Source organism: Sinocyclocheilus anshuiensis, unplaced genomic scaffold (genome assembly GCF_001515605.1).
Source record: "Sinocyclocheilus anshuiensis isolate Anshui unplaced genomic scaffold, SAMN03320099.WGS_v1.1 scaffold436, whole genome shotgun sequence".
NCBI classification, from domain to species: Eukaryota; Metazoa; Chordata; class Actinopteri; order Cypriniformes; family Cyprinidae; genus Sinocyclocheilus; species Sinocyclocheilus anshuiensis.
Window position 1 is genome coordinate 2,730,316 of NW_015560618.1, and position 20,202 is coordinate 2,750,517.

The window sequence follows — 20,202 nt, forward strand, 5'->3', positions numbered from 1 at the left end:
TGTAGATGGAAAGTGTCCTGCACAACAAGGAACAGATAAGTTTCAGTAATATGCTTTTGTGATATTCATTTCAACATAAATAGATTTTATGTATTTCTGTAAAGATTTACCTTCATTGGAAGACGGAAACATTGTTCGTCCCAGTCGCACAAGAGAAGTAGACTACAGCACTATTATGACGTTATAACAGTAGTAGAACGTTCAGGAACAATTAAATGAACATCCACTGTAACTGCAGCTCAATCTGTCCATTATGACGCCATTACACGCATGTAGTACAGAACAATGTGAATAATATGGATTCAGTATTCAGTATGGAAATACTAAACAAAAAGCAAAACTTCCAAAGGTTTGTAATTTTATCACGTCAGCTTATTCATTTTCAATCTTATCGTATAAAATTATCCAGGCCGAAACAGGGCAGCAACGCATCGTTCATTACAGAAAAATAAAAGACCACTGAACTCCAAAAAGTCAAAATTACTTTTAGTGACTTTTACAGTTCAACAAAAAGTACAAGCAAAAAAACAAACAAAAAAATATTCAAATATAATGTGATAGGCCATTGTCTTTTCATTTTAATTGGACAGCAATATTCACTCATGCCTGGTAACTGGCAACTGACAAACATGCATTAGGATTGATAAAAATCAAGGTACTTTTTAATGATGTATAATCATTTAGGAAATCACAGATTTCTGTGCAAACTAATTATATAAAATTTAGGAGATACTGTAAGTGTACCATGGTTTTACAAATGAATTTCTCTTTGTTTTTAAATTGCATTACTTTCTATTCTTTTGATATAAATGGCTGATCATTTAGAAATTGCTCTGTGTTCTGTGTAATTTGTCAGCACTCTGGAAGCAACATATTCTGTACAAATCTCATTCATACAGGAATTTCAATGAGTAATTGTAAAAAGCCCTAAATGAGCTAATATCTGAAACATTTTAAATCTGGTCATGTTCTTCATCATTGATTCATAAAGAATCTATGACTTATATTTGATGCTTTATTCATGCATGAAGCACAAGAGGGGCATTCAGTTGGTGAGCGGTGGTAGTTTGGTTCTGGATGAGGGCATCTGGCCGTTAATCTCCTGCTTGAGCCTCTGGATCTCCAGTCGCTGAAACTGGATGATCTTCTCTGCTTCTTCTAAACTCTGCTGCGTCATCAAGCCGTTCCTCCCTGCTGAAGCTGCACCTGAAGCATGAAAGAAATGCAGCTGAGAACCTCCAACATGAACACCAATGATATCATGGTCCATGTTTATCCAGGTTTATCCAAAACCCATAGATTTCACATTGGTCACCTCTCGTGTTAGCAGAGCTCTTGTTGTTCTTGTTAAAGCTGCTTTGACTGTCATAGTTGTGCAGCTGCATACGGACAGCGCGCAGCTCCTGACGCAGATCATTGATCTCTTTCATAAGAATGACGTTGTCCTGGATACAGATGACAGATGTGAGATCTTTCACACAAACAGAAGCAGTGATTGAAGGAATACTGAAGGTGAAACACTCATACTACTGCTTCCATCTCCTCCCCTCTTAGTATGAATAAAATAACCTTTGGATACTGATATACTGGAATCTTTATCTCCTATGACTTTGTATAATCTAATAGGTACTATAAGTACTATTAATTTCTTCAGGTGTTAAAAAATCACTTGTTACAGTAAAATCAATCCATTTAGACATTTACTGTCTAATTTACTGTTAAATCATAACTACTAAACCAGAGGAAAGTGATAGGCTACAGTAGAAGTAACATACTTCTACTTGCACATGTCCAATTGTCAGGTCAGTTTTACTGACTGAGACTAAAGATACTAATTTCCACATTAACTGCACATTGTTACTTGTTTCTCTCACCTTCATGAGCTTTGTATTGTTGACCTGGAAGACGTTTGTGTCCCTGGTGAGCTGGTTCTTCAGTGTGGTGATAATCTTCTCGTAGTGCTCCCTCTGTCTGTGGTTTTCCTTCTGGGTATCTGTGTCCACCGCCACTTTCTCTACCTACAGTCACACACCACACAAGCTCCATTCACTGGAAATCAAAACAGCATGAATAATGACCCAAATGTATTGATCTTACCACATCTGATGGCTGAACGTAGCATTTATAGAGCTCTCGAATGTGTTCCTTTAATCTCTTTGGGTCCTGAATGAATTCCACACATGTGTGAAGGTCAGCTTTAAATCTCTGAACCAGAACCCCAATGTCCTGCACCTGGAGAAGACGACAGCAGGCCAGTCATTGTCTAGGAAATATAGTGAAACTAGGGTATTGGTATTTAAATGTCAATTAAAAACAATAAACAAAAAGCAACAAACAAATAAATAAATAAATACTGTTAAATGTAACCTAAAAAGTAAATCTAAAAAATAATGCTTTTTATTATTTTCCAATTTTTCGTACTGTACATTATAATGTATAATATACATAATTTGTTGCTAAATTCACTTGTATTTATTAACACAGCTAATTTGAGTTTTTAGGATTTTATCTTTTTTAATTATTTAGACAGAACTGAATCCTTAATTGTTTTTAGTAAATAACTGCATACTTATGTATTAAGTTTGTAATAAATCTCAGTGACCAACTGATTTTATAATTTACAACTCATTAAAGGAATAGTTCACCAAAAAAAGAAATTCTGCCGAAAATTTACTCAAACTCAGACCATGCAAGATGTAGATGAGTTTGTTTCTTCATCAGTACAGAGTTGGGAGAAATGTAGCATTACATCACTTGCTCACCAATGGATGCTCTGCAGTGAATGGGTGCCATCAGAATGAGAGTCCAAACAGCTGATAAAAACATCACAATAATCCACAAGTAATCCACACCACTCCAGTCCATCAATTAATGTCTTGTGAAGTGAAAAGCTGTGTTTATGAGAAACTAATTTCTCATTAGGACTTATTAAGAGTCCATAATCCATAATAACACTCTCTCACATCAAAATCCACGAACATATTTGTTTAGAACTGTTTTAGACTGTTTTTGCTTGTAAATGGTGCTTGATCTCTGCATATTTCTCTCCTGATTCAGACGAGCTGACTTTTTCACTGGAGAAAGCAATATTATGGATAGAGGGCTCACATTTTAGCTGGTTTGAAACTTCACAGTTTGAAGTTAAAAACGTCTCAGTGAATTTGTTTCTTATAAACACACAACTTTTCACTTCACAAGACATTAATTGCTGGATTGGAGTGGTGTGGATTACTTGTGGATTTTTGTGATTTTTATCAGCTGTTTGGTCTCTCTCATTCTGACGGCACCCATTCACTGCAGAGGATCCATTGGTGAGTAAGTGATGTAATGCTAAATTTCTCCAAATCTGTTCCGATGAAGAAACAAACTACATCTTGGATGGCCTGAGGAAGATGAGTACATTTTCAGCAAATTTTCATTTTTGGGTGAACTATTCCTTTAAAGAAAATATTCAATGTAGTAAATGTACATGGGTAGTATCTATGATCACTAAGCAATTGTGATGACAGAAGGTTCTAAATTTAATAAACGATCACTCATCTGTTGAGTAGCAAAGTCTACTTGAAACCAACAGCACAGTGACATGGAGACCTGTTGTGCCAGTGTAAATGACTGCCAGTGTGAACCCTGAAGATGTCCAGTCCAGTACACATACTAACCTTCCTCATTTCTTTGTGCATTTCTTTGTCTTTGGTTTTCAATTTTAAGGTCAGTTCGGCAATTTTCAGCTCCAGCTGTGTGTTCGTCTTATGGAACTCCTTCAACTCTACCTCCATCTGAAACACACATCTTTTATCACACTGTGTTCATAACACTCATCTCGTTTATGTAAAGTGATTTTTATTTACATATGTGACTATGTTCTGTGACACATTCATTTATTGTGAATGATATCTGTTTTTGTTATTAATGAATGTTACTTTTTAGGTTTGATAATGCAGCAATATAGTGCACAAAATGATGTGGCTCAGGCAGAAAGGGCTGAATAAAACATGGCAGCTTGAAGGGATGACACATTGCCCACCTCCAGCATCTGCTCCTTCAGCTCTTGGATTTCGTTCTCTTTTGGCTCAATCTGCTCTTCCATATATTCAGCCCTGAACTCCATCACTTCAATTGTTTTGTTAAGTGTGTCATTCTTCTTTTTCAGCTCATAGATGCTCTTTTCCTGTTGAGACAGAACAGATTTTACTCTCATGTACTGTTCCCTAGTAACTGAAACTTAAATATACTGACTCTGAGTTCATGTATCTGATCTGGAGTCTTTCAGATGGCATGGAGACAATACTAAATCAGTTTTTGCCCATATAAATTAAACAAATTAAGGCTCTGTGATTGATTTTCAATCCATAATACATTCATTCATCGACCAGGTTTACTTCAAATGTACATTTTCCCCTCAATCAGGTGCTGCCGGAATGAAACCTTGTAACGAGTTAGCATTTTTGAACTTCAATTTCATCATCCTGAAGTCAATAGGTTTCTATGAGGGAGTGAATTTGGCATTTTAAAATCTGTCAACTGCTTAGACAGCTAAATGTCGTAAAATGAACAGGAATACAGAGGACTTACTTGACTTGGTTTTCCTCATGTCATCATGAACAGGGTTCATATGTTCTCACCTTGTCCTGTATGATCCCATCTCTCTTCTGAATTGCAGTCTTCAGCCCAGTGATGTCGTTCTCCAGTGCTTTGATCACCGACTGCAGCTTCTGCACTTCCTGCTTCAGCTTCTCGATCTCCAAGTTCCTGTTTTCAATTTCCCTCTGCAGGACATGAAACTGTACGACACAACACAACCGGCATAAGGTTCAGCTCCCTGCATTTACTGCATTACTTCAACACACTACAGTTGTGTTGCAGCTGCTAGCATTCTTACCCGGCCAAGAAAATATGATCATATCACCCCACTGTTGTCATCTCTACACTGGCCACCGATTACGTTCAGTATCGACTATAAAATACTATTCCTTTGTATTTAAGACCTTATATCACACTACAGCCCATCATGCTCTTTAAAGAAATAGTGAAGTGAAGAGCTGTGTGTTTGTACTAAACAAATCCATTCTTAAGGCATTTTAACTTATTCATAATCCATAATAACGCTTCCGACAGCAAGAAAGTCCATCCTCTGTTTCCTCTCACATCAAAGTTCACAAACATATTTGTTTAGAATTATTTTGGACTATTTTCACTTGTAAACAGTGCTTGATCTGTGCATATTTCTCTCCTGATTCAGACGAGATGACTTTTTCACTTGATAAAGCAGTATTATAGATAGAGGACTCATATTTTAGCCAGAAGCAACGATTTGCAGTTAAAAACGTCTTGATGGATTTGTTTATTACAAACATGCAGCTTTTGGCATCACAAGACGTTAATGAATGGATTGGAATGGATTGCATTTTCTGAAACAATATGTATTATGGAAAAGCCTTATACAAATAAACTTCACCTGAATTGATTTTTCATTGTTTATGCATAGTATATTTGAAGTGAAGAAGTCAAAACTGACGAATTATAGTGACCTGCTTTGTTGTGGTATCTAGTTCCACTTTGAGCCTAGTGTTGGCCTTTTTTTCTTCTTTAAGATTTTGCTCGTATTTAATGCGGATCTCATGGATTTCCATATCTGCGTCCTCTTCCTCCTGCTTTATGTATTCATCAAATTCCCGAACCTTCTGCTGGGATTCATCCTGATACTGCAAGTTGGAAAGAAAAGAATGAGATTTTCTGTTTTCAAATGATTATTTTTGATATGTAGAGACTCCAAACATGTATGAAAAGAGTGGCCAGTAAATGATTCAGCATCTCCTTTTGTGTTTCACAGAAGTAATACTGGTTTGGAACATGAGATTATTTGCTAAGCATTGGTAACTTGTTTCGCAGTTGACTTTACCTGGGTGACCAGCATCATTTTCTCCTCCAGCTTGGCCTCATAAGACTGCATCATCTCCTCCAGGGCTCGGGTCTTGCTCTCCTCCACACTGTGCAGCTGCTGCTCATATTCCTGCTGAACTTTATGAAGCTTCAGTTGTAGCTCCTGGTATTTCTCATATTCCAGCATGAGCTTCTGGTTATTGCTTGACTCTGTGAAGAGCAGCTTCAGTTAGTCCAAATAGGCTGACTCTGAGAGGGGTACTGACTGGTTCTGAAGATAGTTAAGGTTTACATTACAAGCAAAATGATATCACCGTTTATTAAAAAAAATATACGCACAATTTATATCAGTTCTATATTAGTTAATATCCGGTCAAGTGTTCAAACCTTTAACTCAGTGATTCTCAACCAAGGGGCCAGGACCCCTTGGAGACACAAGCGTGCCTCAGCAAAGTGGGTATCAAGATGGCTTAAAATGGTTTAAATAAAAAAAAAAAAAAAACAAGCTTCAAAATAGGCTAAAACAACTAAAAATCAAGACATATTTCTTATTTTAATTTGCTCCAGTGGTCTTGGGAAATTTGGTTAATGTATACAGTATATATACTGTGTACTGTTATTGCGATATTTTAAAAGTATGATTTCCACTTGGAAAAGTCGTGGAAATTTCTAGAATGTATGAATGACTTTTTCTAGCTTTGTCAAACAGAAACTGCTATTTGTGCATAATTAAAAAACAAAACAAAATAAAAAAAACATTATCCAGTAACCATGAATGACTAGAAATGTCATGTAAATTAATTGTTTATAAAAAGTGTGTAAATAAATTTTATTATTTCAAATGTATTATTTTTAACAATTATTTTAATATACTCCTAGTTTCTTTAAATTAAAATGTTTGAAAACAAGAAGCTTTGTCATTACAGCAAAAATCTATCTCAGCCTACATGGGTGGCCTTCTAATATTGTCTTGGATTATGGGGGGCCTTGGAGTTTAAAATGTTGAGAACCACAGCTTTAACTAGTAGTGTAAAGGTTTATCATTAAAGGTAAATGAATCTCCAATGTCAGTAGCATAGCGATATACTGTATAAAGCACAGCTCACACAGAAAACACCTTTAAACCAAGCAACTTTCCAGCCACTTAAAAAAGAAAAACAACAAAATCTGTCTGGGGAACTTTTTCGCTTTCGCTTGAAACTCCTGATTGCAAGGATTCCTATTGGAACGACTCCGCAGAGCGATAGTAAATGTGACCGCAGTTTGTAAAAATGAATGAAATATGTTTTATTTACCCATGTCCTGCTGCTCTTTATCATGTTTCTCTAAGACTTCTGAGAGAGCTTTAACATGGGCAGCTTGCTTTTTCTCCTTCTCTGCTTTCAGGACCTGTAATAAAAAATAAACACCTTAAGTTTAATAAGCTATTGTGTTACAAAATAAGAATGGTTTTCATTTTGAATCTCTTGACACTGACCTCTTTCTCAGCATTAAGTGAATTGATCTGCTGGATACATTTTTCAGTGAGTTCATTGATCTTCTCTTTGTATTCAATGTCCCTGAGGCTGAGCTGGTACTTGTTCTCCTCCTGGAGCTCTGTCACTCTTGCGTTCAGGTCCAGCATTATTTTATTCTGCAGGACGGTTCAACACAAGATGAAAAAAGGCTGCAGGTGCTCTAGTGGTTTACAGCAGGACAGTTCTGTGTTCATTTTTCCAAAATGTTTCCTACATTTTCACTTAAACTCCATGTTTTATGCAATGTCAAGATAGTTGAAGAACACAGTTACAGATTTAAAGAAGACCTAAAAACCTAAGCTTAATTTTATTTTCATTTAAGGATAACAATTTAAATCAAGAAAGTACAAAATTTGCTGATTTTTTAGTATAGAGCTTAAAATGACCAACACAAGGGAAAATATTTACTGATTACCTTTTCCTCAAGGTCTGATTTGGTGATGAGGATCTCTTCTGCATATATTAATTCCTTCTCTCTTTTCAACCCTTGTCCCTCTTTGTCAATGATTTTCCAGATAAAAAGACAACTGTCTTCTGAGACCGTTATGAGGAACTGGTCATCAAAAGTGATAACCATCTATGGACACAAGACATAAAAATATTAATGAAAAACATGCTTGACTTCTGACTAGGAGCTCACATTCCAACGAATTTTAGGAGTGCAAACCTTAGTGACAGGGCCAGCATGGGCCTGGTACTCTATCCAGTCATTCTGGAGGGGTAGAGGGTATTTGATGGCTCTCACAGTCCCAGTGGAAGTTCCAACGAAGAGCACTCGTCCTGAACGAGACATGGCAACAGTGGTGCAAACCACATCACCTGTACGCACTTCCTTAAGGATCTGCAGCAAGAATATTAACACACACTTTTATCTCGAGAGATCATTCATGGTTCTGTTTAATCAAAAGCATTCAAATGTGCTGTGCCACATGAATGCGACAACCAATGACATTTGACTCCACTGATGATGCAATGTGTTGTTGTGAAGTGCGATATTTGAAAATGCAATTTCTGGTGAATTTGAACTTTTTCCACACATAAAGCTATTGCATAGCTTCAGAGGGCCCTGAAATACGGTGTAATATGAGTAGTATGGACTACTTTTATGGGGGTTTTATTCATATTGGTAGTGTGAGTCATTATCCAAAAATGCTTGAGATTCTTGGTAACAATGTACCTGCATAATATCTTCCATTTAAGGAATATTTTTGAGTTCAATACAAGTTAAGATCAATCGACAGCACTTGTCACAAAGATGATTATCACAATCAATTTCAGTTTGTCTGTCATTCTCTTAAAAAAAAAGTGTTACAGTGAGGCACGTGTCAAAGGAAGTGAATGAGGCAAATCCATAACTTTAAAATAATCATTGTTTCAATAATATAGCCACAAGGCATACATACTGTTGAAAAGTTTTCTTTTTTTTTAAGAATTTTTTTTTTTTCAGCAGGGACACATTAAATTGATCAAAAGTCAAGGTAAAACTATTGTAATATCTATTTTAAAATAAATACTGTTATTCAAACTTGCTATTCATCAAAGAATCCAAAGAATATTATGTAGCACAAGCACAACTGTTTTAAAGACTGATTATAATAATTAAAAAAAAAATTTCTTAAGCACCCAGTCAGCATATTAGAATGATTTCTGAAGGATCATGTGACACTGAAGACTGGAGTAATGATGCTGAAAATTCAACTTTTCTAATAAATTACATTTTAAAAAATATTAAAATACAAAATTTGAAATGATAATACTTTTAATGCATTTACTTCACCCAACTAACCCCAAACGTTTTAATCGCAAGTTTAGTGTGAAAAAATTGCTTACTAATGTATCTTGTGTAAAGTTACATACAATTTTAACAAATTATAACCCACTAAAACCTTTAAATGACTGTAAAAATGGTTTTAAACAGCTCTACAGGCCAAATAACACACACATTTTAACTGAATAATGTTAGTGTTTTTATCAAATTATGAGCTTCATATTTCTGCTTTTAAAATATTCATACATTTGGCCCAATTCACTTCCATTGTTTTGTTTTTTTTTAAAGAAAATGACTAAGAAGTTGAAATAAATATTTGTGGTACAAAACATTTAACCACAAATGCTGTTGATTAAGCTTAAGATGTATTGAACCCATAATATTCCTTTAATAAACATTACTACATTGTTCTAAACTAGTGTTTGTTTGTAGTTAGTTAACTTAGTTAACTACCTTACATCCTCTGTCATGTCCTGGATTCATAGTACTAGCAAATTGAGAATTTAAAACATTTTAATGATAATATTATGCTCTGTACAGAATGGTGACACAGTAATAGGCTGTTTATTGAACTATCCATTCTAACCACATAAATAAATTCTGAAATACACAGAATATTGAAAACCGGTTAAAAACCCTGTGTTGAAATGACTGCATTAAAGTAAATCTATACCAATCAGAATCCAGTTCTGTGACTCAGATGAGTCAAATGAGTCTTCTGAGAATGTGCCCACCTGACAATCCTGGATTTCTTTCAGAGAGCAGTCTGTCCCGACAGCGAAGAATGTCTTTGCGTCATGGGAGATGGTCACTCCTGTGTAGCTGCACGTCTTGAGGACGCTCTCAGACTCTCGCGCACCGGTGAGAGTATTCCACTCATACACGGCCCCGTCCATGCCACATGACACAAGATGACTGTCTTCTGCGCTGAACGCTATGGCCCGCACCTGAAGCACAATAACATAGACACTGTTCAAAGACTATTCAGGGAGGCAAAATTAGAGCAGTGGATTTCCACATTAAAGATATCGTATTCCACAAAATACATACACATAGCATTGGAACAGAGATGACAGAGTTTTCAATTCTGGATGAACTTTTCATTTAAATTTCAGAACACATACTTTTTCATTGTGTCCCTTCAGATTCAGGACGTCCTCAAATGTGGTAGTGGAGTAGATGTTGATCACGTTTCCATTGACAGCAGCAAACAAGTGGCCCCCGTTGCTGAACGCACACTGGGGACAAACGCATGGAAAATTAGCCACCACAGTCAATCCACAACATGTATAGGCATGTAAAAAATTAAACTTGGTAATAGCAATGCTTATACAAGTACAATGTTGTATACATAAATAAAAAGATAATAGTAAACTTGAGCAATGTGGAGACGCACCTCACGGCAACTGCGTACAGTGAACTCCTTGAAAGTCCTGATGTCATCGATGAGCAGAGTCATGAGACGGAGTTTGTCTGAGAATCCCACCAGGATGTAGAGTCCAGTGGGGTGAAGAGCTATGCTGTAGGCTTCCTCCTGGAACTCCTTATACATCTCTAAAACACTGGACAACATACACTCAAGCTATTGGAAATATCCAACACAAACCCTGCTACAAAAGCCCTGACAGCTCAGAACTCATTGAATTTTAATATGTTTTAGGGCTGTCAAAGTCAACTTAAAATATCAATTAAGTATGTTCAGTAAAAATAATAAATACACTAACATTCAAGTTTTTAAATAAGGAGTCAGTAAAAATGTTTTATGTTTTGGAAAGAAGCCTATTATGCTTAACAAATCTCCATTTGTTTGATCAAAAATACAGTAAGGGGTCATTCACACAGAACGTGTTTTTCCATTCCAATGCGCTACTTTTTCATTGTTTTTCTATGTAAACACGCGCTTGACGGACGTGCATGTCCGTACATGGAAGGCCACAATCGTCAAAAACACGTGAAATTTCACATGTTTTTGACCCTTTTCGCTTTCCATAACCGTACGCTCGCGTCTTGCATCTTTGCATCGTTTTTTAAGACGCCGTGTCAAGTTAAAAGAATTTAAACTTTTACACGCAGCGCCGCTCATCAATGTCAGTTCCAAAGCAATGGACCAATCAGAAGAACTCGGAGGCGGGGCAAGCGTTGCGAGCTTCTGTTTACAGTAGCAAGTTGGCATGACAACTGTTTTATTTGACGGCAACATGGCGGAGGAGGCGCTCATAGTGGCTGGGTCCGGATACCCTGAATTATATAACATTTCTTCAAGCGATTATCACAACTTGTTCCTTAAAAAAAGAGCTTGGAGAGAAATATCTCTGTCACTGAATATAATTGTGACCCTGGACCACAAAACCAGTCATAAGGGTCAATTTTTGGAAATTGAGAGTTATACATCATCTGAAAGCTGAATAAATAAGCTTATAAATAAGAAAACAAAAATAACGACTTTATTCAACAATTCGTCTCCTCTGCGTCACCCTAGCGCCATTTTGGAGAGTATCCACTGAACGCAAACAGCGTATGCTATTCTGTGTCAGCTGCGTCACGCTTTGATTTGAAAGAAAACAACGTATCCGCGTGACGCACAGTGACACACAACAATGCGATTGTTGAATAAAGTCATTATTTTTGTTTTCTTTGCGTACAAAAAGTATTCTCGTAGCTTCGTAAAATGGATTATTTTACCGATCTCCGTGCTACGTTTCTGGACCTTGATCGTGGTAATTACACTGCTGTCTATGGGAGGATCAGAGAGCTCTCAGAACTCATCAAAATATCTTAATTTGTGTTCCGATGATGAATGGCGGTCTTACGGGTGTGGAACGACACGAGGGTGAGTAATTAATGACATCATTTTCATTTTTGGGTGAACTAACCCTTTAACAGAGCTGAACTTACTTGGTCTCAAAGTTCCAGATGCGCACTGAGCGGTCCAGGGAACAGGTGGCAATGAGCGGTTTGCGGATGCAGGTGGATAAACCTGTGATAACGCTGGAGTGGGACGAGTGAGACAGGTGCTCAAACTGAGCACAAACACCCTGATAACACAACGGGAGAAAGAGCTGAATTAGTCACAACTGGTATTATGAGTACAAACAGATCTATGAGTAAAACACCACTTTTATTACACTAGACATGCTGCTATTATGGGACACTCAAGCCCAGACAACTCAACAGCACAGGATTGAGGACTGCGGATTGTATAGCTTTCTCCGTGTGTACAGGTTGCATTTCTTGATGCAGCAACGGACTGTCACAATGATTTTTGGAATTACTCCTGAGCCCACGTGGCTATATTTAACACAGTAGTATGATCATTTTTGAATGGTCTGATAATTCTCTCATTAAGTTTAGATTATAGACTGGTATTTTGGCCAGAAGTGATGGTTTAATTGTCTCGATGGATTTGTTTCTTACAAACTTGCAGCTTTTTGCTTCACAAAATGTTAATTGATGGACTGGAGTGGATTATTGTGGTGGTTTTTTTAGCTGTTAGGACTCTCATTCTGACGGCACCCATTCAGGATCCAATGGTGAGCAAGTGATGTAATGTTACATTTCTCCAACTCTGTACTGATGAAGAAACAAACTCATCTACATTTTAGTTGGCCCGAGTACATTTTTAGCAAATTTTCATTTTTGATTGAAGCATTCATTTAAAGTGCTAAAATTAATAACTGGATATAAATAAAAACTAAAATCGAACTAAAACTAAAACTGAAATAAAAATAAAAATGACAAAATTAGCCCATAACAAAATTATTACAAATTGTTCTAAAATGAAAATGAAAATATAGAAATAAAAGCTAATTCAAAATATCAATAAAAAAATCAAATAAAAAATAAATAAAAACTATAAATATATAGTTAAAAAGAGAATAAAGAAACTAAATAAATTTTTTTTTAAAAAGAGATAAAAAAAATGAACCCAATTTCTTTAGTATATAAATATACTAAAATAACAGTGAGGCAGACGGCACCTTGTTCAGCTCGGCTAGGGAGAGGCTGATGCCGTAGAGCTGCCCGCGGTCTGTGCTGGCAGCCAGGGTCTCTTCTGACGGACTGATGCACAGAGTGCTGATTTCCTGCTGCTCTGCAGAACTGGCATCATTACTGAACAGTTCTGGAGGAATCTGAGATGACGAGACAAGAAAAGCCTTTCAGGATCAACCTGACACACTCCCGTGAACATCTGAATGAGAAAATGTCATGGCACCTTTATTTCTTTGGTCTTCTTATACTGGTCTTCCTCCTCTCTTTTCTCAAACAAGCACACAGTGCCAGGACCAGCGGAGCAAGCGAAGCCATTAGAATAAGCTACAATGGCTGTCACCCGTGGCAGTGTGGAGAAGGTCCCGTTAGAGTCTTGCTTTTCTGACTGACTGCAAGAACAACATACACAAATCAAAGTAATACACATTCATGACATTTTATATGTTAGGCTTTAAAATGTTGCAGATTTAATAGCCATGGTTTTGCCAAATGAATAAATAAATAAATCATAATGAGATATATGTTACATGTACCAGAAAGTTAAAACGCTCAGGGCTCTGTGCATATAAACTGGAATAAGACACATGACATATTGGTCCTCAATAACTCATATACATGCTGTATCTATTATTGGGTGTTTCTTTTAGATGCCAGTCAGTGATTTTTATTATATTACTTTATATGTATATTTCTTGATTGCTTTCTTGTTATTTGAATGTCACATTAAAAAAAATGTATGTGTACCAATGGCATCAGTGAAACGATTGAGATGAAATACATGTGGTGGTGTGAAGAAAATCAAGAAAAATCAAGAAAAATATCAAAAAGTGTGAAATATTTAATTGCATGTATTTAGGATACATTATGTAATATTATATAATATTACATAATATTTATATTACAGAAATACTACAAATGCAATTGTCACAACCATCATTTTCACCACTAAATGTTATTAAACATTAAATTCTTCCTTAAACTCTAAAATTAAAAAATACCAGTAATTTCGATCAATTTTCCATATATTTTTTACAATTAAATTTATAAGAAAATATAAGAACTACTAGTATTAACAACTGAAATCGATGGATTCAGTTGAAATGGATTTAATTAAATATTACAATTTTATGCATTCTTTTTTAACAACATAAATATTACTCTGATATGTTTTAAAACAAAAAAAAAATATTATTTTACTTGCAAACAATGTCACTTTTATGATGAAAAGATGATCAGTTTTTCATGCTGCATCTTCCTTTCTCTTTCAAATTTAGACCAGTTGGTCTTTTTAAATTTTGTAAACCCCTTTAAGCTGTAGTTTATTTGATATAATTTATTTGGTTAATTCACACACAAAAAAAAAAGGTAGAACTTGCATAAAGCCTCAGTTGATACTCAGAATTTATATATTTTTAAATACTTATTCCTCTTAAAAATACTTAAGTAAGTAAGTAAGTAAGGTGTATTTTGTATTATACGAATAAATAAATATTCTATACTATTTTGGGTCAGAAATCCCCCTCAATGCATTATAAGGTTTAAGAAAACATGAGATAAATGACAGATTTCTCCTGTATTGTATGAACTGAAATTAGCATAAGCCCTTGACGTCACAGTTCATTCCACTCACCTGTAAACCTTCTGCGCAGGCGTCACATTCATCTCCCAGCGCAGACGGCCTGACTCAAACATCATCAGCTGACCTGCGTCTGTGCCAGCAATCACCTGCTCCGTGGACATCCAGGTGTGGCACAGGAAGTGATGCGTGTCTGTTTTAAATGTGCTGGACTGTTTCAGGATTTCTCCAGCATAGCGAAAGATCTTGAACACCCCGTTGCCACTCACACAGATCTGTGTGTTGTCCTCAGGGTTGAAGCTGATCTGAGAATGGGAATGGATAGATTGTGTATTAGGACAGTTTGATCACTGCGATCAAGATGACTTTTAACGGCCAAATTAAAGTTTAAAGCAGCACTATGTAACTTTTGGCGCTCTAGCGGTTAATAAACAGAACTGCACACATCCCGCGGAAGAACATTCCAACCGGAGCTACTTCTCTAAGTTTATGTCTATGGCGATTCACGCAGGTATGTGTTACTCCGCAGCGGTGACGACCCGACCAGGCTACAATAGTCCAAATATAAGTACTTATTATAAGTGTACCGCAGTGATTCGGAATAAGACAAAAACGCGGTTTGGAAGATGAATTAATTATGTACTCGCTCATTATATACATTTTGCAAATTTTGAACACACAGAAAAAGTTACATAGTGCTGCTTTAATTAATTAATGTGGTTGATTTGCATTATGGTAATGAGAATATGAGAAATATAATTTTTTTTCCATATAGCATAGGTGTGCTTAACTGAAAATAATGTTACAATAATTTGTTATATTTTGATGAACAAACCATCATATTTCATGTGGAAATGCCAGAAGTTTATTCCATGTACTACGGATCAGTACTTATAGTTTTATAGTTATTATAGTTAATAATAGTAAATGATCTTTATGCAATTTATACATATATATTTCAATATGCATTCATTTGATCAAAATCTTGATTTCCTATCAGTATTATTTATACAATATTATTGTTTCACTAATATTTTGAATTAGCTTTTATTTTATATTATTTATATTTTAAATTTCCATTTAGTTGAAGTTTTAGTTTTGTACTTTTTTAGTTTAGTTTTTAGTAATCTTTTATGTGATTTTGTCATTTTTATATTTTATTACTATTTAGTGTTTTATATTTCAGTTTAGTTTTAGTTCAGTTTAATTAAATAATTAAAACAATGTAATTTAAGTGCTTCAACTTTTTAATATTTTTTAAAAACTAACTCTAATTTTAAATTTGTATCTATATTATTTCAGCCTTGCAGCTTTTTCAAAGAGTAAAAATATTGGAATAGTTTTAGTTGACAATAATGACGCCGTTTCCAACATATGATGTAAGATTTAGAAACACTAATTTTTAATAATATCTTAAATTGAGGGATTGTGATGACTCAAACCAAAATCAAAATAAATAAATAAATAAATACGAAATTATATTCATGTTTGAAGAACATGAACAATATTTTTAGGACCATATTATATTTTTTTGACAATTTTAATAACAATTACCCACATTTCCCTACACAATTCTCATTACTCTATTGCAAAAAATGAAATGAATCCTTTAAACAGTAACAGTAACTACTTGTAACTTTCATTTATGGTAGGGAGGGGTACGTTTAATTGTCGTAAAAATAATGCCACAGTGCCAAACTTCTCCATGGTCCTAAAAACAGACTTTATCTTCTGTATGGAAAATATAATTTCTTGTTTTTGTCTTTTGATTTTGAGGTGAAATTTTACCATTTTAAGTCACCTTCCTGTTAAACGTGTTTACCTGGTTTATGGGGCCATCAGTGCTTGTCTTCACAGTGGCCATCACCTTCTTCTTTTCCCACATCCAGAGGAAGAGAGTCCAGTCTGGCCCGCCTGCCTGACCGATCAGATACTTGGAGTCAGGGGAAAAGGCCATGCAGACAAACTTGTCCACCGCAATCTCTCCTCCAGTCAGCACTTTCCTCTTCCTGCTCTGCTCGTGCTGGAGATCAAACACAGTGATGGTGGCTTTCTCTACACATTCAGACACAGCCAGATAACGCCTGTTTGTGCTGATGGCCAAGGCCTGCATGTCCTGACTTCTCTCTGTACCTGTGCAAACACAGGAAACAGATACGTGGGTTCTTCTCACAGAGACATGTCCAAACCACATTTAATCCCAAAATCAAAATAAACATTTTGCATAAAAATACATTAGGAACATTCCTGTATTAGTGGAGAACAAATACTTGTAACACTATGTATTAAACTAATAATATAACCTTTTTAAAACGTATTTCACTTTATTTCTTTTTTTCAATATAGTAAAATATTACTTCTATATTCAGTAAAAAACATTTACTGGACTGAAGCAACTTAGGTTTACTTGATTATACAAACATACCCCCCCCCCAAAAAATATCATGTTAAAATGTAAGTATCAAATATATAACTTGAAAACAGAGATATGATCATAAAAATTACACACACACACACTTACACAGTTTAGGATCAGTAAGCGTTTTAATGTTGAATATTGTGAAATATTATTGCAATTTAAGAAAACAGTTTTCTATTTTTAAATAAGTTGAATTTATTTATTTTCTATTTTAATATTAAGCTGAATTTTCAGCATCATTACTCCAGTCTTCAGTGTAACATGATCCTTCAGAAATCATTCTAATATACTGATTTATTATCAATGTTGTAAACAGTTGTGCTGCTCAATATTATTATTATTTTTTGGAACCTGTGATGATTTTTCCCCCCTCAGAATTCGTTGATGAATAAAAAGTTAAAAAGAACAGTATTTTTTAAAATAGAAATATTTTAGAAATATAAATCCTTCTATTTTTCCTCTATAATATGTCTTCACTATCATTTTTTAAAATCTATTTAACACATCAATCCTGAATAAAAGTATGAATTTCTCAAAAAAGAAAAAGAAAAAGCATTTACTGACCCCAAACCTTTGATAGATATATTGTTAGATAGATAGACAAAGCCTATTGCCTAACATATGAAGCGAATAAAGATTATGATAAAGTTTTGTCGTACCTGGAATGAACTTCTGGCATTTCTGATTGATGTTATAGCGCACACAGTTGTTTCCACACGGAAATATGACGGTTTGCTCATCAAAATACAATAAATTATTCCTCACTCCTGTCCGCAATCCGAATATATAATGAGACTGTGCCACTACAGTAGCCATCTGACAAAATTATTAGCCAACACTTTGTAGAAAAGAAAGATTTAAGCGGGTTGGTTTGTTTGCTCTGCATCTAACGCTGCAGTGTTGATTAGTTAGTTACTACGGTAACAACAAGCTACCGCGTCTGCGTCCTCCAAGACGACAGACCACGCCCATTTCCCCGCCCACATCAAACACCAACCCTACCACCTGACAGAAAAAGTCCCCAAAACCAAAAACCGGCTTGTCTGTAAACTTCGACGATAAATTTGCCCGTATATTCGACTATTTACGAATTACGAATGATTATTATAGCCGTAAAAATGAAGTATTTACGGCTGCCATAAATAAGCTTGTTTAGCCATCCATTTTAACATCAACAAACATCTGCAAGTATGACTTCACACCAATAATAAATGAAAACAGGTGATACATAATGATATTCAAGCTTATTATGTATTTGATAAAACCAAGCCTAATCAGTATTATAATAAAAAAATACTATACAAATTATATAAAAGATAGAAAGAGAAAATAAAACAGAGAATTTAGTAAACCGAAGATAGATATAGGGCTAGAGTGAGTGAATAAATAAAATGGATAAAATAAATAAAAACAGCGCCCATACAAAGTAGGACACAGACATCATCCTAAGACCCATAATACAGAGCTTTGCGAAGTTATAACCCGGTGAAATTTAACAAAATGTAATTTTGAATTTTCACAGTTCAGTGGTCTTTCAGTTTTCAGTGATGAACGAAGTAAGTGATGCTCTGCTGCCCTCTTGTGTTTGGATCCTAACATTCAGCCTGGATATTTTTATGAAATTTGCTCGGAAAGTAATAAACTGCCGTGACTTCCACTGGTGTGATGCAAATAAGAAAGAAAACCTTTAGATTTTTCGCTTTTTCTCTGTTTAACTAATGCTAAAGTGATCAGATAGCCTGCGTTTATGAACACTCTAATAGAAATGAGAAATGTTTGCATTTGGATGTATTAGAATAGATAATTATATTCAGCTGCTTTTTAAACTCCAGATATAAACATTTAAATGGAGCTTTAAAGACAGCGCAAGTCTTCATATGTCTAAAGTAGGGCTTTTATAATTTGTGTTGTTTCCATACTGAATGCATCCATACTGTGCATCCCAGGCCGTTTATCAATGACTGTTCTGGACTACGTGCTTGTGATTTGCGCTATTCTAGAGCTCACTGGTTTGTCTGAACACCAACAGACCGTGTAACATTCCAGTGGCGTCATATGTTACAATATGTTCATTTATTTGTACGAACGTTCTATAACGTCATAAACTGGAACACAGCTGTAGTGTGCAGTTCTTGTGTGCGACTGGGACGAACAAGGTTGAAATCTTTATAGAAGCACATAAAATAATCATTAATATGTTCAAAAGAACATCACAAAAACATATTTTGAAATATGTCTGGTCTTCTCTCTTCCTTGTTGTGCATGACGCTTTCCCTCTACATGCTCCTGTTTGGGAAGTTCATTGAACAGCAATTAAAGAACACGGCAAGTTCAATTCTTTTCTCAATTCTGAGGGGGGGAAAAGTCAGAATTGCGAGTTTGTATCTTTTTTTTTTTTTTTTGTTACAGTCTATGGATTGTATCACGCAATTCTGAGAAAAAAAAGTCAGAATTGTGAGATAAAAAGTCTTTTTATTTTTTTTTTTCAGTAGCGGAAACGGGCTTCCATACATTTGTCCGGCGCCCCGCACACACAAAACAAACGAAATACAGTTTTGATTGTTTGATTTTTAATAGGTGCTAACATGACTACCAGTCCAATAGTATGACTAAATAATGCAATTTCGTGATTATTTTGCAATATATATTACACTTATTTTCAGTGTTGGGGGTAACGCATTACAAGTAACGCGAGTTACGTAATCAGATTACTTTTTTCAAGTAACTAGTAAAGTAACGCATTACTTTTTAATCTACAAGAGAATATCTGAGTTACTTTTTTAAATAAGTAATGTAAGTTACTTTTTTTTTTTTCAATTTATTGATTGAACACTCTCCTGTCCCCATATTGAGAGAAATCAGATGTTACTGTAGTTCTAAAATAAATATGAATATGCATTAATTCATCTCACAACAAAAAAAAAAACACAGATTCAGTATTCCTCAAAATGAATAAAAATAATGCAACTCAGAATATGTTCCTAATAGAAAACCTGCAATAATTAAATGTTAAACAACACAAATATCCTTTATGTATTTAATCCCATTCTAT

General features: G+C 35.1%; 1 protein-coding gene across 1 annotated transcript; it reads right to left on the reverse strand.

The window, feature by feature from the left end:
• Positions 1 to 749: 749 nt before the first annotated feature.
• On the reverse strand, positions 750 to 17,966 carry cfap57 (cilia and flagella associated protein 57). Its single transcript, XM_016478018.1, has 22 exons — positions 17,810 to 17,966; positions 16,554 to 16,864; positions 14,786 to 15,036; positions 13,379 to 13,544; positions 13,143 to 13,295; positions 12,061 to 12,200; positions 10,562 to 10,727; positions 10,290 to 10,403; positions 9,900 to 10,112; positions 8,065 to 8,238; positions 7,813 to 7,974; positions 7,358 to 7,513; positions 7,176 to 7,269; positions 5,900 to 6,090; positions 5,529 to 5,702; positions 4,623 to 4,781; positions 4,025 to 4,168; positions 3,660 to 3,776; positions 2,098 to 2,232; positions 1,875 to 2,018; positions 1,316 to 1,445; positions 750 to 1,206 (listed from the first exon to the last, which is right to left on the reverse strand). Exons 1-22 carry the CDS (start codon positions 17,964 to 17,966, stop codon positions 1,046 to 1,048), a joined length of 3,612 nt encoding a protein of 1,203 aa, XP_016333504.1. The 3' UTR covers positions 750 to 1,045.
• Positions 17,967 to 20,202: the final 2,236 nt, after the last annotated feature.